The sequence below is a fragment of the Eurytemora carolleeae genome, unplaced genomic scaffold (assembly GCF_000591075.1).
Source record: "Eurytemora carolleeae unplaced genomic scaffold, Eaff_2.0 scaffold1105, whole genome shotgun sequence".
Taxonomy (NCBI): domain Eukaryota; kingdom Metazoa; phylum Arthropoda; class Copepoda; order Calanoida; family Temoridae; genus Eurytemora; species Eurytemora carolleeae.
The window spans coordinates 71,601-91,950 of record NW_019396995.1 but is presented as its reverse complement, the minus strand read 5'-3'; the positions used below and the strand labels follow the sequence as shown (position 1 = coordinate 91,950).

Sequence of the window (20,350 nt, the reverse complement as noted above, 5' to 3'; positions counted from 1 at the left end):
TGTGTGGGTAGTTGGACCAGCTGTACTGAGGTGGAACCACACTGTTCTGTTCCTATTCTCTGTTCCATCTAGGATATCCATCTAATCCGTCATAAACCTGAGTATCAGACTCATTAATGGTTTATTGTTGTATTCTTCTGTATTCTGTATTCCTGAAGATATGATTTTGTAGATACATGTAAGTCCACATGTTGTAAGCCTTCTGAGAGCTGTCCATGAAGTGCCCGTCCCCCAGCCTTGGTTGAACAAACGGAGCTTGGCTCATACGTCTGTTCTATTCAAGGATCTGGGGTGCACTGTTGAATCTTAATGAATCAGTTCAGGTTAACTACTCCGCATTCGTTAAAGGAACAAAGAGATAAAGGTGTGAGGCTGGGGGGAGGTTTTTAGCATTAGTCACCTATACTTTAAATATTTTATTAGCTCTTCCACCAAAACGAACTGCGACTTGATCAGTTTGTCCTCTCTGTTTAATTTTTCGAACCGTTTGGAACCGGTGGAAAGAAGTTCGAACTTGCACAATCCTTTTTTTAATCTTAAGTTCTTTCAAAAATATTTACTTGGAAAAGATGATTTTTATTTTAAGAGAAAGCAAGGTAATCATGGATTAACAAAAGATTAGAAAATAGGGATAACATCCTTGTGGATAAGTCGTTTTTATTTGCCCCCTTTTATATAGGGTTAGCCACAAAGGATGAGACTTCAGAGACGACTGTACGGAATTAAAACTGTTTCTCTCTTTGTAAGATCATTATATTAGACTAAATCAAAAGCAGGTTGTTTTATTTTAGGAGTTTCAGGTCGTCTTTACAGTCTCTTTCTATGCGGGTCACCCTGTATATTTGATAATCAAATTTGTATTTTCAACCATCCATCTATGTGTGGTTTCCTAACAAGGGTGTGTNCGGAACCGTCATGTCTGTACCAAAAGAGTGTTTGTAAGGAATACCGAACCGAAGGCGTGTAGTGTAAGTATATACAGTACATAAGAATCTCAGTAATTGTACAGTGCAGTCTAGGAGAGTAATGTTAATTGTTTACATAAAAATAAGTTTAGTTTACATGTAATATATTTTTACATAAATAAGTCATCTCTATAAGCCAAATTTTCATGCAAAGAATATAATTTGATTAAAGTTTACAACGACTCGTTATTCAAGCTTAATTATAATTGACGACATTGTTCTGCAATTTCCTTTACCGTAGTCATGTACCAAAAGAGTGAGACTGGCTTTCTCATGCCAGACCAGCGCCATTTCCCTTCTCTTTATTCCTAACCTACTGACAACAAAGATTTTGGGTTCCCAATTTCTATTGGAATCTCAAGATAATGGAAATTTTTCAATCCAATGATTTCTTGAAGCTGTGGGGGGGGGGAGTGTATATATCCTTAATCCCTTCCATTCTTCTCTTCAATATGGCTAAATATAGTGAATGAATACGATCAACAATATTATTTATTTACTAAGTCGAAGTATAGAGAAAATTAAAAATAAATTACATGAAAAAATTAGGAAAATAAATTCGTCAAGAAAAGTCAATTTTCAAGGAATTTTGTAATTTAGTTTTATTTGTAACAACAATTTAATATTGTTTACAGATATTTATCATATGTACATGTTTATCTGTTCTATACAGGTTTGATTATGTACATTGTACGTCAGGTTTGATTATATGTACATCACAGCCAAATAAAAAGCTTTTTAGCGCTAAAAAAACAAATGAAATTCTAGGTTGTAATTAAGATTTACAGGTACCAAAAATGATTGAAAAATGGTTTTAAAAAATGTAATGATATAGGTCTTGCATGTTCATGTTCATGTTCATATCAGTAAGAACTTTTGTGTTTATTGTTTGTGCAAAATTAAATTTACTTTCTAAAAGTTATAAACATGGACAAGCCTTTCTATCCTGCGTTTACAAGCAATCTCAAGATGGTCCCACTAGACCTGGCTGTTAAAAGGCAAATTTAAGATCGTCTTCTACCTTTAAGATAATTTGCAGCATTCTTTCCACAACCTTTAGCCCAGCATTTCCAAAACGTGGTCCGTCTTTTTTTGATCATTTTAATTTGCAGGAGAAAGCAAAGAATTTTCCAAACCAAAGCTATTCAATCCCAGCAATTTGATGATGTTGCATTAGGCAACTTCTGAAATATGCCGGTAAAAAGGTATTTCAGCTTTAAGCCAATGCACCCCCTTATATAGTTTAACAAGAAACAAAAGCACACCTCATCCAAACTAAGTTTTAAAATTAAAGCTCTGGATGAATCTGTACTTTTTGTACAATTTATCTATTTCGATTTTAGCTGCCGGAGTTAAAAGCAAATCATGTAAAACGTAACGCTTTTTATGTACTTTGTACATATACAGATATATATATGTACAAGTACAAGACACCAGGAATATTTAAGCTCATGGTTTCACATTCGAACAAACCGATTTTTCTAATGGGAATAAGATGACGATTCTTGCTACAGAACTGCATAAATTTAAGATTACAAATATATGTCAGGAATGTAATATTTGGTTAGATGGCGTAGACCTTAGATATTTCAAACTATGAATTCTATCTTAAAATTTTGTTTGAAGTATACAATTTTACACCATAAGTTTGCAAAGATATACAAATTAGAAAATTTGAGTTTGTGTCAAAGACTTAATTCTTTTGAGTTGAGGGAGAAGCTTTGAACTTAAGCTTGTATGTTTTCAGTTCAGCAGAAACCATTCTCTAGACTTAGAGTACATAAAGTAGAGAACTTTAATCCGCATGATGTTTGAGTGAAGTAGAGAGCTTAAATCCTCATGATGTTTGAGTGAAGTAGAGAACTTTAATCCTCATGATGTTTGAGTAAAGTAGAGAGCTTAAATCCTCATGATGTTTGAGTGAAGTAGAGAACTTTAATCCTCATGATGTTTGAGTAAAGTAGAGAGCTTAAATCCTCATGATGTTTGAGTGAAGTAGAGAACTTTAATCCTCATGATGTTTGAGTGAAGAAGAGAACTTAAATCCGCATGATGTTTGAGTGAAGTAGAGAACTTTAATCCGCATGATGTTTGAGTGAAGTAGAGAACTTTAATCCTCATGATGTTTGAGTAAAGTAGAAAGCTTAAATCCTCATGATGTTTGAGTGAAGAAGAGAACTTAAATCCTCATGATGTTTGAGTAAAGTAGAGAACTTTAATCCTCATGATGTTTGAGTGAAGTAGAGAGCTTAAATCCTCATGATGTTTGAGTGAAGTAGAGAACTTTAATCCTCATGATGTTTGAGTAAAGAAGAGAGCTTAAATCCTCATGATGTTTGAGTGAAGTAGAGAGCTTTAATCCTCATGATGTTTGAGTGAAGTAGAGAACTTTAATCCTCATGATGTTTAAAGTATAATTTAATCCTCTTTTTACTTCAGTTGGAGTAGAGAAGTTTAATGATAATGATGTTCCAGCTTTATATAATGCTCTGTTTATACTTGAGAATAGAATTTGAGAGTTATTTCTTTTAATCCTCTTCATGAACAAGAGTTAAGAGTTCTAATCCTTTAATCCTGTACTTTAACAGGAGTTAGGAGTTCTAATTCTTAGATCTTCGACTTGAACCAGAGTTTAGAGTTCTACTCCTTAAATCCTCTGCTTAATCCAGAGTTGAGAGTTCTAATCCTTTAATCCTCTGCTTAATCCAGAGTTGAGAGTTATAATCCTTTAATCCTCTTCTTAAACGAGACTTAAAAGTTCTTATCATTTAATCCTCTGCTTAAATCAGAGATGAGAGTTCTAATCCTTTAAGCCTCTACTCAAACAAGAGTTGAGAGTTCTAATCCTCTAGAAGAAAGAGTTCCATTTAATCCATTACTGAGATCTAAGGTAGCGTGTGGTAGAGTAATATGACTGAAAATAATAATAAAATCATTTTTCTATAAAATACAAATGCATAAAATTTAAACTCGTATTCGCCTTTAAATTTCATAAATTTTTTCGAATTCAAATAAAATTAGAAAATTGGAGTTTTTGCAATACACTGTTTACAATTCTAGAAATGAATTGGATGATTTTGTTTAATGTTATACCAATAATAATAACCATAAAACTGTGGAAGAATTGTCGTCTACGTTCTTCCTATTCAATATCACAGGAACTGAGTTATGTCACAACCTCAAATTTTCTATTCCTTTTATTTTTGCTACCTGACGATGTAAACCTTTGATATTTCAAACTAATATTATTTGTTCTAACAAAATACATAGTTTGAAATATCTAAGGTCTACAACATAAGTTTTCAATTTTGGAATTAAAAAGTTAGAATTTGTGAAAAGAATTTCGTTATTTTAAAGGGAGTGTTTGCGAAAAATGAAAGGGGGTATAGGCTTAATGCGATATATTTCTCAAATGTTCAGGGCCCATCTTAGAATAAATAAGTTGTAATATCCATAAGAACCTCAATGAATAAACGAAAGAACGTAACACCAATTCCTCCTGGTTACCATCCACTGTATTGAATAATCAGACATCAACCAGCCAGCAAACATCACATACAAATAAGAGCCACTGAACGTATGACCCAGTAAAAAGAGTATTTTTTATAGTTTTCATTAGTTTCTAAATAAATGATTTTATATATTCCTAAGTTGCGCAAGTCCGCCGGTTTCTCCCCGACCTTTAGTACTAAGTATAGTTGTATCCTTCCGGGTTACAGTTCTCTCCTAAACAAATAGTGTGTCTTGTCTTGTCTTGTCTTGTCTTGTCTTGTCTTGTCTTGTCTTGTCTTGTCTTGTCTTGTCTTGTCTTGTCTTGTCTTGTCTTGTCTTGTCTTGTCTTGACAATACCCTGACTTAAAGACACCCTGACTTAAAGACACCCTGTCTTAACGACACCCTGTCTTAACGATACCCTGTCTTAACGATACCCTGTCTTAACGACACCCTGTCTTTACGATACCCTGTCTTAAAGATACACGTTCTTGTCGATACCCTGTCTTAACGATAACCTTTCCTAACAATACCCTGTCTTAACGATACCCTGACTTAAAGACACCCTGTCTTAAAGACACCCTGTCTTGAAGATACCCTGTCTTAAGGATACCCTATCTTAACAATACCCTGTTTTAACGATACCCTGTATTGACAATACCCTGACTTAAAGACACCCTGTCTTAACGATACCCTGTCTTAACGATACCCTGTCTTAACGATACCCTGTCTTAACGATACCCTGACTTGACGATACCCTGTATTAATAATACCCTGTTTTAACGACACTCTGTCTTAACGATACCCTGTCTTAACGATACCCTGTCTTGATGATACCCTGTCTTAACGATACCCCTTATTAACGATACCCTGTCTTGACGATACCCCTTATTAACGATACCCTGTCTTAACGATACCCTGTCTTAACGATACCCTGTCTTAACGATACCCCTTTATAACGATACCCTTTATTAACGATACTCTGTCTTAACGATACCCTGTCTTAACGATACCCTGTCTTGACGATACCCTGTCTTGACAATACCCTGTCAGACGATACCCTGTCTTAACGATACCCTGTCTTAAAGATACCCTGTCTAGACGATACCCTGTCTAGACGATATCCTGTCTTAACGATACCCTGTCTTAATGATACCCTGACTTAATGATACACTGTCTTAAAAATATCCCGTCTTAAAGATTCCCTGTCTTAATTTTAAGATACCCTGTCTTAACGATACCCCGTCTTAACGATATCCTGTCTTAAAGATTCCTTGTCATATAAGATACCCTGTCTTGAAGATACTCTGCTTTAACGGTACCCCGTCTTACTGTAGTTAATGTACTTACCCTCTGCCAGATAAAAACATTATGTACAACAGCTCCTCCACAGAATACGATGCCGATACCGATAACGATGGATGTAACGATGGCAGGGGTAGAATTAAAGTGAATAAACGTAAACAAAACAATTCCTAAAATAAAAAAAAAACATTGTTTCAAATCTACAAGGTGTCCCACGAAACATGACGTTGGTGAATAGTTTAGAATGGCATCTTCCATAATTTATTAAGTTGATTGATACCAAAGACGATAATAAAAATATTATATGGGAGTCATATTCAAGTAAAAATTGATTTCAAAGTAAAATATATATATTTGAGCAACAGATTTTTTTAACGAAATAAACTGCAAAAAGCCTTTAATATCATAATACAGTATATGTAAGACGACATTCAAAACTATTTACCAACTGTCATGTTTGGTTGGACAACCTGTATGTTACAAATTATACTGCAAATGGAATACATATACAGTACCTAATAGGAATACTGGAATTGTGAACTTTATATATTTATAGATTACTTACTAGGTCCTAGGAATAGTGACATTTTTGTTGCCTTGTACTATGGAATAGATAAATTACCTAATCGAAATAGTGGAATAGATATGTTATTTATTAGGTATAGTGGAATAGAAAAATTACCTACTAGGAATACTGTAATAGATATAATGCCCATTAGGAATAGCAGAATAAATATATCACCTGATAACAATAGTGCAATAGGATAGAAATAGTGGAATAGATATATTACCTATTAGGAATGGTGGAATAGATATATTACCTATTAGGAATAGTGGAATAGATATATTACCTATTAGGAATAGTGAAATAGATATGTAACCTATTAGGAATAGTGGAATAGATATATTACCTATTAAGAATATTGGAATAGATATATTACCTATTTGGAATAGTGGAATAGATATATTACCTATTAGGAATAGTGGAATAGATATATTACCTATTAGGAATAGTGAAATAGAAAAATTACCTACTAGGAATACTGTAATAGATATAATGCCCATTAGGAATAGCAGAATAAATATATCACCTAATAACAATAGTGCAATAGGATAGAAATAGTGGAATAGATATATTACCTATTAGGAATAGTGGAATAGATATATTACCTTTTAGGAATAGTGGAATAGATATATTACCTATTAGGAATAGTGGAATAGATATATTGCCTATTAGGAATAGTGGAATAGAAATGAAGAATCCTGCTATGGCACAAACACGAGTGACTGCTGCTTTCTTCAAATACTTATTACTCCTGAAAATTAAAAACGTTTGATTTAATCTTGATTTTTTTTCTTAAATAATTAAAGGGACGGATCCGACGCAAAATTTTGAGTGACCCCTAATTAAAAGTTTAGATGCCAGATTCACAACTTTTGTCTGAATAACAGAGGAGAAAATATGGTAGTTTTTTATTTCTTAAAAAAGGAAAATTCTACCAATTTTCCTCTTGTTTCTGCTGTTAAATCAACGGGTCTCTTTCATGAAGAAACTGAAATGGTAAAATATTAATTACTAGAAAGAATATATATTATCTCTATCATTTCTGCTATTTTTCACGGGTCAACTTAAATTTCGTCAACTGCCCCTGAAGAAACAATGTAAAAATTCTTGCGTTTTTGGTTCTCTTTCATTGTACAACAAATTCTAACTCATCTTTTTTTAAAAATCAAAATCGAAATAAAAGTAATTTTTTGTGACCCTCCATGCAAAGATGGAATTGCCCGATTCAATTAGATATAAATGTTAATAGTTTTGAGAAATAATAATTTAAAATTGTGGTTTCTCTAGAAAAGTGACATGTGCATTTCTACTGTGGGAAAACATATAAGATTTATCAGAATTAAAACCTTTACACCTAAACAAACATTAAACAACATCAAATACATTTAATTGCTTTAATGTCGTTTTCTTAATACAGTGTTTTGCTTCTCACTGTATAAACTTGAACTTAGTTCTGCCTCTTGTCATTATAGTTTCAGTAGAAGTAAATATTTCCATTTACTGATAGCGCCGATTTAAGGATTCATATCTAATTGGATAATGAGATAGATAGAAAGATAGATGTTACCGCCATATAATTTCTATTGGTTCAGAATAGACAACAAACACATGACTGATGGGATCAGGCGATAATGGACTCGGCATACAATGTTATGTTGCCCCTTCGTAAATGTTTTAAAGAAATTAAATTTTAAAAAACCAGATTTAAAATAGAAAAGTTTTGTCTTAAACTTTATTTCCATAGATTAATTAAAATAACAGATAGGACACTAGATGTCGTCTTTTTACGTCGACTACGCGTAACTCATTTGGAGTTATTGTAATCAAAATACTTATAAATCTTGAAAAGACGACATCTAGTGTCATATCTGTTATTTTAATTAATCTATGTTTATTTCCATCTTTAGTAGGTTTAATTTCAGAGCTACAATTGCTAGATATTTACAAAGTTTTAATTCCAAATAAATTAAGGAAATAAAGCTTATTTAACTGTAAATGCACAAAATTAAAGCCTATTAATTTAACTACTTACTTTTTCAAGTTTATTTATAGTTTTATGCCCTTTCTCAAACTTTCTAATGGGATTACCTATTTTCCCTTTCCGTTCATAAAAACTATTTCATAAAACTATTCTATCGCACCCCACCAAATCTATGTTTACCAAAAGGAAAAACTTACTGTTTCTAAAACAACAATATGCGGATGCCTCTTTTGAAAATTTCGGATTTTGAAAAAAAATTAAACTTTAATTTTTCACCCTTTGTTACTCCAGAGCTGGGAACTTTTGAATGGTGGATATCGGGATTAATGCTTGATCCACTCTTTTTCATAATCTCCAGATTAGATAATTCCTTGTTCTTCTCTTGTTATTAATCTCCAGATCAACAAACCGATCGGGATTTAGGATATCCCATTCTAAAGTTTTCAGCTTAGGATACACATGAATTCAAAATTTTTCATTTGAAAATTTTCAATTATTTTTTCTTATTTGAGTAAAAATATGAGATTAGAGTTTAGACAAATGTGAGTAAATTACTGGGTTAAGAGAAGAATATTTGCATCATTAGTTAGATTATAACATTAAACTGGTCAAAGTAGAGATCAATTTGTTGGGGAGGGGGGAAGGTATTTGCATCATTAGTTCGATAATAACCAACATTAAACTGGTCAAAGTAGAGATCAATTTGTTGGGGAGAGGGGGGAAGGTATTTGCATCATTAGTTAGATGATAACCGACATTAAACTGGTCAAAGTAGAGATCAATTTTTTGGGGAGGGGGGAAGGTATTGCATCATTATAGTTCGATAATAACCAACATTAAACTGGTCAAAGTAGAGATCCATTTGTTGGAGGGGGGGATGAGGGTATTTGTTAAAAAACGAGGGGGGGATATGCCAGAGTAACTTGATCATCATAAAACATCAAATGTTGATGTATCTTACTTGTCAAAGATTTTCAGGGTCCTTTAAATGGTAAACTAGGTTTTTCATTATTGACTTTATCAAACTGTATATTTTTACACATTTAATATTTGTATTTTGTAAAAGAATTGAGTCTGATTTTCTTTTTCCTATATCTTTGCAACTAAATGTCGTAGAATTTATGTATTTTAAGCTATAATTTAAGTTTGATATTTCAAAGGTTTACACTATCCGGTTGCAAAGATATAGCAATTAAAATATCTCAGTTTTCATTTCTTTCCAGAAAAATTGCTTTAACACACTTTTCCTTCCTATATAAGGTACCAAGGTCAAGTACGGAACTCTGGTGTTTAATTTTAACAATTCCAACAGTGTTTTACTGCAGTAAAATGCGCAAGCGACTTTGGTAGAAAAACCACAATTATAGTTCAGTAGAAGTAAATATTTCCATTTATTGATAGCGCCGATTTAAGGATTTATCTCTTATTGGATAATGAGATAGATAGAAAGATAGATGTTACCGCCATGCAATTTCTATTGGGTCAGAATAGACAACAAACACATGACTGAACCCTGATTGGATCAGGCGCTAATGGACTCGGCATACAAGAGTGACTTGATCAGACAAAAGCTTTTAAGGGGGTATGTACCGTTATGTACCGGTATGTACCGGTATGTACCGGTATGTACCGGTATGTACCGGTATGTACCACTGGGAATCTAAAATTTCCTGTCTATAAATAGAGTATTATGCTTGAAATTATAATTACAGCCCATTTAACTGAATTGAATTGTTCAAGTTATTCAACAAAATGTTTAATTTATGCAACCCTTATTTGCAAGAAATACCATGATAGTTATTAGTTTGTATACTTTAAAGGTGGAATTATAATGAAAAAGAATAAACTTGATGAGTTCCTCGGAAGTCTAAAAAACAAACTTAATTTTGACAAATAAAAACTAGTTCAGGGACCTATAAAGTAATTTCAAGTGACCCTCCATCGGAATTAAACACTTTTGAAGCTAGAAAAACCAGGTTATATTTCACTGTGTTCATCAGATCAAGATTGAAAGGGTACTCTTGTAAATTGTAAATTGAAATTAACTAAAGTACAAGCTCTAATTCTAATGAATAAAATTAAGAACAATGAAATAAAAATATTTCTTTTTACTAAAAATACGTCATTTAGAGCTAAATAGAAGAAAAGGTTGAATCAAATTGTTGCCATTCTGAAAATAGAAATTCAATATTTCCAGTTTAAACCGATTATTAGCCAAATATTCGTAAGAATGTTTATTATTATTTAAACAACTTTAAAATCTTGTTAAATAACTTAATCTGAGAGTTTGTTTACCAATATTCAGTATTTGCTTTATCTTTTAGAGAATATTATTTAAAGATTTTGTTTGGATATTATTTTAAATATTTTACAAAAATTGTTTTATAGGATTCTGTGGGATTTAATATTCATAATTTGCTTATCCTGTAGTAAATATACCCTACTCCCGAACAGTTTCTCTAACACGTATCTATCCAGGTACAGTTTCACTTAGCTATCAATGTTTAAACCCGGATACGATCAACTATCGATCCCAAATCAAAGGGGATGATCCTCAACCTGTTTATTAAAACAGGGAACCACATGGATACAATCTCGTGATCTATCAACGCCACTACCACTGGGAGCGATCTCGTTAGCGATCAATATTAATCGGAAGCTACTAGCTATCGATCCCAAATTACAGGGGACGATCCTCACCCTGTTTATCAAAACAGGGAATGTTTACTCTCTAGTAGTAAACAGTAAAGAGTCTCTATATCAACTAAGTATATTTCTTCAGTTTAGATTAGAATTGGGTCTTTAACAGCGTAATTACAAGTTATGTGCTGTTATATATAACACAGTTAAAGGGAGTGTTCGCGAAAAATGAAAGGGGTATAGACTTAATGCGATAAAAAAGCGCTTTTGATCGCTACTAATCTTACTTCTATCTGTTGCGTCTATAAGGAGAAAATTGATAAAGACGTCTCATACTAAAGAGCGTAGCGCTCATACAAATTGAGGAAGTTGGAACATACGACTTAGACCGTAAAAAAATCAAATTAATATCAAACAAATCATTCAGATATTACAACCTATAGTCATCGATTATCTTTCGCCACATTTGTATATATTTGATATTTCATACTAGTTTTGATTTTGTTTTTTTAAAATAATATTTAGCTTACAACTTGTTTTCGAACATTCCTGGAAAATATGAAAATGTCGTCTTCATTACCAAAAATCCTCGAAACAGGAATAAATGTTTTTATAAGTAACTCTCAGATCATAACAATTAAAACATATTATGAAAAATCAACTATATATAAATGTGGCGAAAGATAATCGATGACTATAGGTTGTAATATCTGAATGATTTGTTTGAAATTAAATTGATTTTTTTACGGTCTAATTCGTATGTTGCAATTTTCTCAATTTGTATGGACGCCATGTTATTCGGTATGAGACGTCTTTAACAATTTTCTCCTTATAGACGCAACAGATCGAAGTAAGATTAGTAGCGATCAAAAGCGCTTTTTTATCGCATTAAGCCTATACCCCCTTTCATTTTTCGCGAACACTCCCTTTAAGCAATCACAAGATGGGTTTGACAGAGTTATATTATTATTATTATTAACTCGTTGTTCATTGAAGACGGGGCCGATGCTCCTGTTCACCGAGAATATCCATGAACAATGCCCCACATTGTCCCGGAAGAAGGCTTACTGCTTGGCGGTCTGCCTTGAACAGTCCATTTCTAGGACTCTACAGATTTATACAGGCGGTCTGCTGTTGTATATTTTAATGAAACGAGCGATACTTCTTCAATTTTCAAAAAGAAAATAAAATTTTTTGATTGAATTGGTTCACCAAATCGATTTTAAATGACGGAATTTTTAAAACTTATCTGAGTAACAATGATGAAGATTTACCTTCCTACATTCTATTCAGAAAATTCACAAATGAAAATTATCAATTTTTCAGGAGAAATTCAACCTTGACCACACCAAAGTTTAAAGGGTACAGTTGTGAATCGGACATGGCCCTCTGTGAAAATTAATTTGCCGTCCCTTAGATAAATGTTAAATATTTGAAAAACCTACCTTGTTCTTCCCTGGTTTGATTTGACCAGCTTAGCTGTAAACAGGAACTGTATAGAGCAGACTAGAAGACAGGATAGATTCAAGCATAGAGTCAGAATACACATAGATAGTGTTACCTAAACATGGATAGTGTTACCAAAACATAGACAGTGTTACCTAAACATGGATAGTGTTATCTAAACACATAAATAGTGTTACCTTAACACATAGATAGTGTTACCTAAACATGGATACATGGATAGTGTTACCAAAGCACATAGATATTGTTACCTAAACACATAGATAGTGTTACCTAAACACAAAGATAGTGTTACCTAAATACATACATAGAGTTACCTAAACATAGATAGTGTTACCAAAACACATAGATATTGTTACCTGAACACATAGATAGTGTTACCTAAACACATAGATAGTGTTACCTAAATACATACATGGAGATAGTGTTACCTAAACACATAGATAGTGTTACCTAAATACATACATGGAGTTACCTAAGCGTAGATAGTGTTACCAAAACACATAGATATTGTTACCTGAACACATAGATAGTGTTACCTAAACACATAGATAGTGTTACCTGAGCACGTAGATAGTGTTACCTAGATACATAGATAGTAATACCTAACCATGGATAGTGTTACCTAAGCATGGATAGTGTTACCAAAACACATACATAGTGTTACCTTAACATGGATAGTGTTACCTAAACACATAGATAGTGTTACCTAAAAATAGATAGTTACTTAAACACATAGATAGTGTTACTTAAAAAATCAACTTAGATAGTGGTAACTAAACATATAAATATATTGTTAACTAAACAAATAACATATAGATATATAGGGTTACCAAAACATATAGATATATAGGGTTACCAAAACATATAGATATATAGGGTTACCAAAACATATAGATATATAGGGTTACCAAAACATATAGATATATAGGGTTACCAAAACATATAGATATATAGGGTTACCAAAACATATAGATATATAGGGTTACCAAAAAATGTACGACTTTCAAGATGACTAAACAGTGTTACTCAGTGTACAGAATTTATACAATAATTTTACAAACATATCTGGTTCTCAGCAACTGTACACTTTTACAAAAGACAATCCAGGCAGAAGACAAATATGTTGTTTTATTTAACAAATTTAGGACGTTTTCCAAATATTTTATAGACAACATGGCAGCTTAATAAAAGAAGTAGTTAATTTAGTTTAATATTTTTCATTTATAAACCTTGAAATACCTCATACACTGTTATATATTCTCCTAAAGTAAGAAGTCTGGTTTCAGTTTGCTCTGGCATCGGAGATATCTTGAGAAGGAATACTGAAATAGACAAAATTAGTTTAATTTATTGGAGATATCTTGAGAAGGAATACTGAAATAGACAAAATTAGTTTAATTTATAGGAGATATCTTGAGAAGGAATACTGAAATAGACAAAATTAGTTTAATTTATTGGAGATATCTTGAGAAGGAATACTGAAATAGCCAAAATTAGTTTAATTTATTGGAGATATCTTGAGAAGGAATACTGAAATAGACAAAATTAGTTTAATTTATTGGAGATATCTTGAGAAGGAATACTGAAATAGACAAAATTAGTTTAATTTATTGGAGATATCTTGAGAAGGAATACTGAAATAGCCAAAATTAGTTTAATTTATAGGAGATATCTTGAGAAGGAATACTGAAATAGCCAAAATTAGTTTAATTTATTGGAGATATCTTGAGAAGGAATACTGAAATAGACAAAATTAGTTTAATTTATTGGAGACATCTTGAGAAGGAATACTGAAATAGACAAAATTAGTTTAATTTATAGGAGATATCTTGAGAAGGAATACTGAAATAGACAAAATTAGTTTAGTTTATTGGAGATATCTTGAGAAGGAATACTGAAATAGACAAAATTAGTTTAGTTTATTGGAGATATCTTGAGAAGGAATACTGAAATAGACAAAATTAGTTTAATTTATTGGAAATATCTTGACATTTTAAATTGAACGAACCTTCTTCTCCAAACATTGTCCAAAAGTTTAATTTTGTAATTATCAAGGTATTATACTAAAGGTAAGGAGGCTAGGGTTTGTGTAAACATTTGATTGTGACGTTTTTAAACTGTTAGGAACTAGTTTTTCCAAAACAAAAACAAAAATAGAAAACAAAGGTGAAGAGTGGAATTTTTTTTTCAAAATATCAATTAAAAGAATGATTTTCAACTCTGCCAATTATCAGAAGTACATTGTGATGAACCAAACACAAACTAAAGACAATGCTATATTTCTTACACTTAGAATTGGGTTTAGTATAACAGTGCGGGTGCTCCGACCCTTTGTCCGTCTTATTGGTCTGCAATTGCAAATCCAACCAATCAGCATGGCGTAGTCTTGCTTCCATTGGCATTTGACTTGGTAAACCAATGCTTTTGTGAGAGGCTAAAAAGGGCTTCTTAGTTCTCCGAAAGCTCAAGTCGTAGATCTAGATAAGGCCCTACGACAGAATAGACCTGAGTCGTATTTTCTTGAATTTTTTTTAAATCGCCGGCTCAGAGAAAAAATTTGAAACTATATTTTTTGCCATGTAGAATTATGAGAACTAATTCCCAATCATTCCAGAATAATCTGTAAGCTTGGAAGTTTAAGAATTAGATTAAAGAGAAAGGTTGCGAACTGTTGAATAAAAATTTAAAATTGAAAAACCAACAAGCTAATGGGATGCTAACAAAACTTCAACTTTCAAAATTCTAAGTTGGTTTTAATGTAAACTTATTTCATGAAAACATGAAAAAATCAGTTTTTTAAAGTGTCTTAATTCTACAAAAATTGATTATGTGTTCCTTTAAGAAGTAACTGAAGGAAATCTCCCTCATCAATATTCTCTAAAGGAATTGTCCAATGATGGTTTAAACTGTTCAAGTTTCTTTGGAAAAGAACTCTTTTTTCTCAATAAATGTAATTATACTCTACAAAATACAGGAATTGTTCCCAGCATATATTGTTAGAAGAAATTAACCCCCACCCCCTCCCCCTATATTTCCTTCCCGCTTATTTTATTTGAAAGGCCGAAAAAGTACTTTAATAACGACCCTCCCCGTATCCCCTCCCGTTTATTTGATTACCGANTTCAAAAAACCGGTTTAATATTCTATTTGGCGGATTTTCATGGTAGGAATTGGCGCATTCCCAGTTTTTATGAGAACAAGACGCAACATTGAACCTTATTCTCCACTAAAACCAACCAAGATCGGTTTTATTTTCATTGGGCCTAACTTAAGTCGAGCCGAAGATCTTGCAGCTGTCAATTACGTGACACAAGCTGTCGTTAGAGTTGGGTCGAAGATTGGGTCTTAAAGTCGGGTTTAAGGAATTACGATTCGAGCCAAAGCTTTTAAATCGCGGGCTCTGGAGGGACTCTCTAATTTAAAGAACCGGTTTTTGATTTATCCAAAAAAGAATGGTAAAAGAAGAAAATCAAAAATGTGTCCATTGGATACTCAGATTAAGTAATCGGGATTAAGGATATCTCATTTTAAAGTTCCCAGCTGGGGTTAGATAAGATCATGAGGGAAAAATCAAAATAATGTGAAATTATTATGACTTTGTGACCTCGTAGTTCCTCAATTTTACAACCAAGTATGAAAAAAAATCATTTATGAAATTTATAGCTTTTTTATTCTCTTCGATAAAAGAAGTTATGATTGAAAACATTTAAAACTCAAAAATAGATCGAGTTTTTGTCAACACACGATTGATTGATTATTGCTAAAAAATGACAAAACAGCTGAACCAAATAGCTCGATTGTGAAACCTTGCAATTTTTGCTCAAAAAAATATGAAAACTATAAAAATCTTCATCATGAATTAAAATGTCATTAGATTTTTCAAAAGAAAAGTTTTTCTTTTATGTAGTTTTTACTTTTAAACTTTTTAAATGAACTTTATGCACTGCACTTGTGAATAGAACTAAAAGGGTGTGAATCCTATAATATGCAAATTGCAATGTACTTGTGAATAGAACTATAAGGGAGTGAATCCTATAATATGCAATGTACTTGTGAATAGAACTAAAAGGGAGTGAATCCTATAATATGCACTGCACTTGTGAATAGAACTAAAAGGGAGTGAATCCTATAATATGCACTGTACTTGTGAATAGAACTAAAAGGGAGTGAATCCTATGAACCCAGTTTCTTAAATTCCGGCAAAAATTGTGAAGGTTAACAACTATAAAATAGAATTCATTCATATAACTTAAAATTGGCTTTTATTCCTATATCTTTGCAACCTCGTGGTGTAAACCATTAATATTTCAAAATTAGATTAATTGATCTGTAACCGAATTCATAGTTTGAAATATCTAAGGTCTACGGCATTGGCTTTTTAGATGTTTGGATTCGAAAATCTGAGTTTGTGGCAATAACTCCGTTCCTTTTACCTAAAGAGAGTAGAGCAAGTAGAAGAGAAACTATGCAGAGAAGGCCGAGGGATTGTAACATCTCCCTTGCTCCGGTATCAGCAGAGACCAGGAGAAGGTTCGACAACGGTTTCTTCTCCTTTCTCTGGGTCCCTCCGTTCAACTGGCTGTGGTTGGTCACCTGGCTCCCGTTTAACCGATCCAAGAGAGCCCTGAATACAAAATAATATTAGTTCTAATGAAAACAATAATTATCGGGATTAAAAAAATTAAGCAACTGTAGAAGTAGTTCCCAGTGACCCGCAGTTTTCAGGGTGCCATGTTTGATTAACAACAGTACCCTCAAAACCATATTTATATCGTGTTTAGGGTTTCCAATTGCAATTCCGTTGCGCGCAACTGTGCGGAATGCGCGCAACTGTGCGGAATTGCGCGCAACTCTTCTCGAATTGCGTGCAATTGTTATGAGTTTACAGGTCTCACAATTGCGCGCAAGTACAATCCACTTGCGTTGGAAACCCTAATCGTGTTTCTATCTAAAAATGTTGAATTCTGTTGATTTCCTTCATTATAGTTGTAGAATTGTAAATGTATACTTTTGTATAGAAACCACTGACGATATTTTAATTCCTCCCGGATCAGAAAAACCTTTAAATGTTACAATTGTGAATAAAACATGCCACTGTACATATAATAAAAGACACTTCTAATCGATCTTTTCAGAGTGCATTTCTTACAACTGTTCCTTTAAACCTTGATAAATTTACCAATGAACAACCCTATCCCAGCCTAACGCAAATATTGCACGGTGAACTAGAGGTCCTGGTTAAAAATCCAGTGATTCTTAACTTTGGAATCCATTTTCATCCTTTAAGTATGTATTTTCATATTTGCTATTTAATACTTTTTTTGTTGAGCTATGTACTTTTAATATTTGAGGATAGGCTTCCGCTATTTTTGAACGAGAGATTAAAATTTGATTGAAAATGCTTCAATACTGACGGCATGAACTTTGGGAAAGTTAGTTTTTTTAATTCAATTACAATTTACAATACACTGCAACTTAAACTGCAGGCCCCAAGCAGGAAAAACTGGATGCATTCTGTTTAGTAAAAAAGTATAAAAAGTAAATTGAATTCTGTGTAAAGTATTAATTAGTACTTGCAATAAACAACCTTGTTTGAAGAATGCCAGTAAAAATAGAAATAATTTGTTGAATAAAATTTTAAGGTTAAAAAGAAAATTAGTTTTTAAAATGCAATTTTCAATAATTTCGTCATTCAAAACTTGTATAATGGGCCATGATTCAATAACGTATTTAAATGTTTTCTTGAAAATTTTAAAATGAAACCAAATATAGACGGTTTTCTAATATCTATCAAAATATTTCAAAAATATTTGTATTATAAATACATCTAAAGGAAAAATGTAGCTAACATATATTATATCATCCTCCCCACAATATTATTTTAAATAAATTTAAAGAAAAAATTACTTTGTGTTTTTAAATACATCAAAAATCGTAAAGTACGAATTGTATGTTATGTTCATTGATGCTTAAATCAACTTTAGAAAAAATTATTCCTGATTCAAAACTTTTCAAAAGTATCATTAAATGAAAATCAAATACCCTTAATTTTCAAGAACTTATCGAAATATTCCAAAAATAACTGATCCCTTTTTGCAACATCATGTTGCGGAGCTTTATAATTCTAAATTAAAAATTCTAATAAATCAAAAATTTAAATATTAAGAGTTTTCATCAAAAAGATGCAAAAATATAGGTAGTAGAGGTTGTGAGTATTCCTTTCCTTACCATTATTTAAAAAAAATATTAAAAAATTTGCATGCGAACTATTTATTCAAAATGGCTGAAACAATTTAACAAGATTGGAAGTAAAAAGGTCTGCACAAAAATAAAATAAAAATAAAATTATTCTGGAAACTGTTAAATTCAGCACAATAAGATATTTCTCCGGCAAAGCCTTTAACGGTCTAGAGGAGCAGAGAGGATCTGGAGTGCATTTAGAAACTGTTACAATGACCATCAAATATTAAAATGGTAAGTTCGATTCACAACGGTTCAATCTAAACTTTTGTCAAATCATCGATGGCGGAGATATTCACATTTTTCTTTCTGAAAATTGAGTTCTGTGGAAGTTGAGTTCACACTGCATTCTCTATAACATCCTGGATGAACCAACGGTTGAAAGGGAACCGTTGTGAATCGGACATGCCACTTTATAAATAGAGTGTCACTTGAAATTACTTCTACAGTTCCTTTATATTAATAAAATATTTCAATCTTTAATCCCTACCTACACGTTTTTGAGGTTAAAAATGAGAACTGAGGTATTTGAATACTTAACGTCAAAGCTAAAAGCCCGAAAAATACCAACCAAAGATATAAAAGTGACCAGTAGCGCGGCAATACTCAAATTATTGGTGGAGATATTTTAAGTAACAGATATTTAAGCAGGCTGCATATTTGCCATGTCCGTTAGTTGGGGTTTAATTAAATATAAATCCGATCAAGCCACATTTTTATGTGGGGCCTCTCATGGCCCCCAGATGGTTTCAGGCCGGGCTAGTTTTAAAAATGTTATGTTTTCAACAATAAAATTAAAAATTCCCGCATGAAACCTGAGCTTTAAAAGCTTTGGCTCGAGTCTTAATTTTTTCCCTTTGCTACAAAATTCTTACTTTCTAGTAGCATATAAAGGAGATATTTTTTTTTATTCTTACTTTCTAGTAGCAGATATTGGAGAAATTTTGCTACAAAATACTTACTTTCTAGTAGCAGGTATAGGAGGTATTTTGCTACAAAATACTAACTTTCTAGTAGCAGGTATAGGAGATATTTTGCTACAAAATACTTACTTTCTAGTACCAGATATAGGAGATATTTTGCTACAAATACTAACTTTCTAGTAGCAGATATAGGAGATATTTTGCTACAAATACTAACTTTCTAGTAGCAAAAATAGGAGATATTTAGCTACAAAATACTTACTTTCTAGTAGCAGATATTGGAGATATTTGTGTACTGTTGAGATCATGATGAGATGAATCCATGGTCGTCTTTGTTTGACTTGACGTTGCACCGGAGTTTGTTGAAGATATTTTAGAGCTATTATGGCTACTAATGTTTAGAAGACCAGGCTGCTGAGGTCCTGCTTGCTGTCGAGTACCCGGAGCTAGAGAACCCTCCTGTGGAGCTAGGGACCCGGAGAATATCCGGGATCGGTTTAGATCTGGAGACATTCTACCGGAGAAACCAGGACGAGGTTTATTTGTCTCTGTAGGAGATATTCGTCCTTGTCTTGATCTGTTTAAATCACTGGGAGTTATGCGTCCGAAGTTTGTTCTATAAAACTTGGGTTCCTGATACACAAAGATAGATAGATAAATAGATAATTAGATTAGTTTCTAATTATAAAGAAATACGAAAATTGTGGAAAAATGCCAATACAATCTCAGTTTTGGGAAGATTCTTTTTTGTATTTGTTTCTAAAAATTCTTG

The 20,350-nt window shown here is 32.4% G+C and overlaps 1 protein-coding gene across 2 annotated transcripts in view; it reads right to left on the bottom strand.

Annotated features, from left to right (window-relative positions):
- Window positions 1-1,501: 1,501 nt before the first annotated feature.
- LOC111710890 (uncharacterized) overlaps window positions 1,502-20,350 on the bottom strand; it is a 29,166-nt gene continuing 10,317 nt past the window's right edge. The window contains exons 3-10 of one of the 2 annotated variants that reach the window (XM_023485076.1): window positions 19,841-20,211; window positions 16,849-17,039; window positions 13,655-13,737; window positions 12,394-12,509; window positions 6,963-7,078; window positions 5,808-5,932; window positions 4,612-4,691; window positions 1,502-3,879 (exon numbers count right to left, since the gene is read on the bottom strand). In XM_023485076.1, coding sequence (XP_023340844.1) covers window positions 3,786-3,879; window positions 4,612-4,691; window positions 5,808-5,932; window positions 6,963-7,078; window positions 12,394-12,509; window positions 13,655-13,737; window positions 16,849-17,039; window positions 19,841-20,211 — 1,176 coding nt within the window. In that variant the 3' untranslated portion in view covers window positions 1,502-3,785. The remainder of the gene's footprint in view (window positions 3,880-4,611; window positions 4,692-5,807; window positions 5,933-6,962; window positions 7,079-12,393; window positions 12,510-13,654; window positions 13,738-16,848; window positions 17,040-19,840; window positions 20,212-20,350) is intronic. The other variant, XM_023485077.1, reaches the window with a different exon arrangement.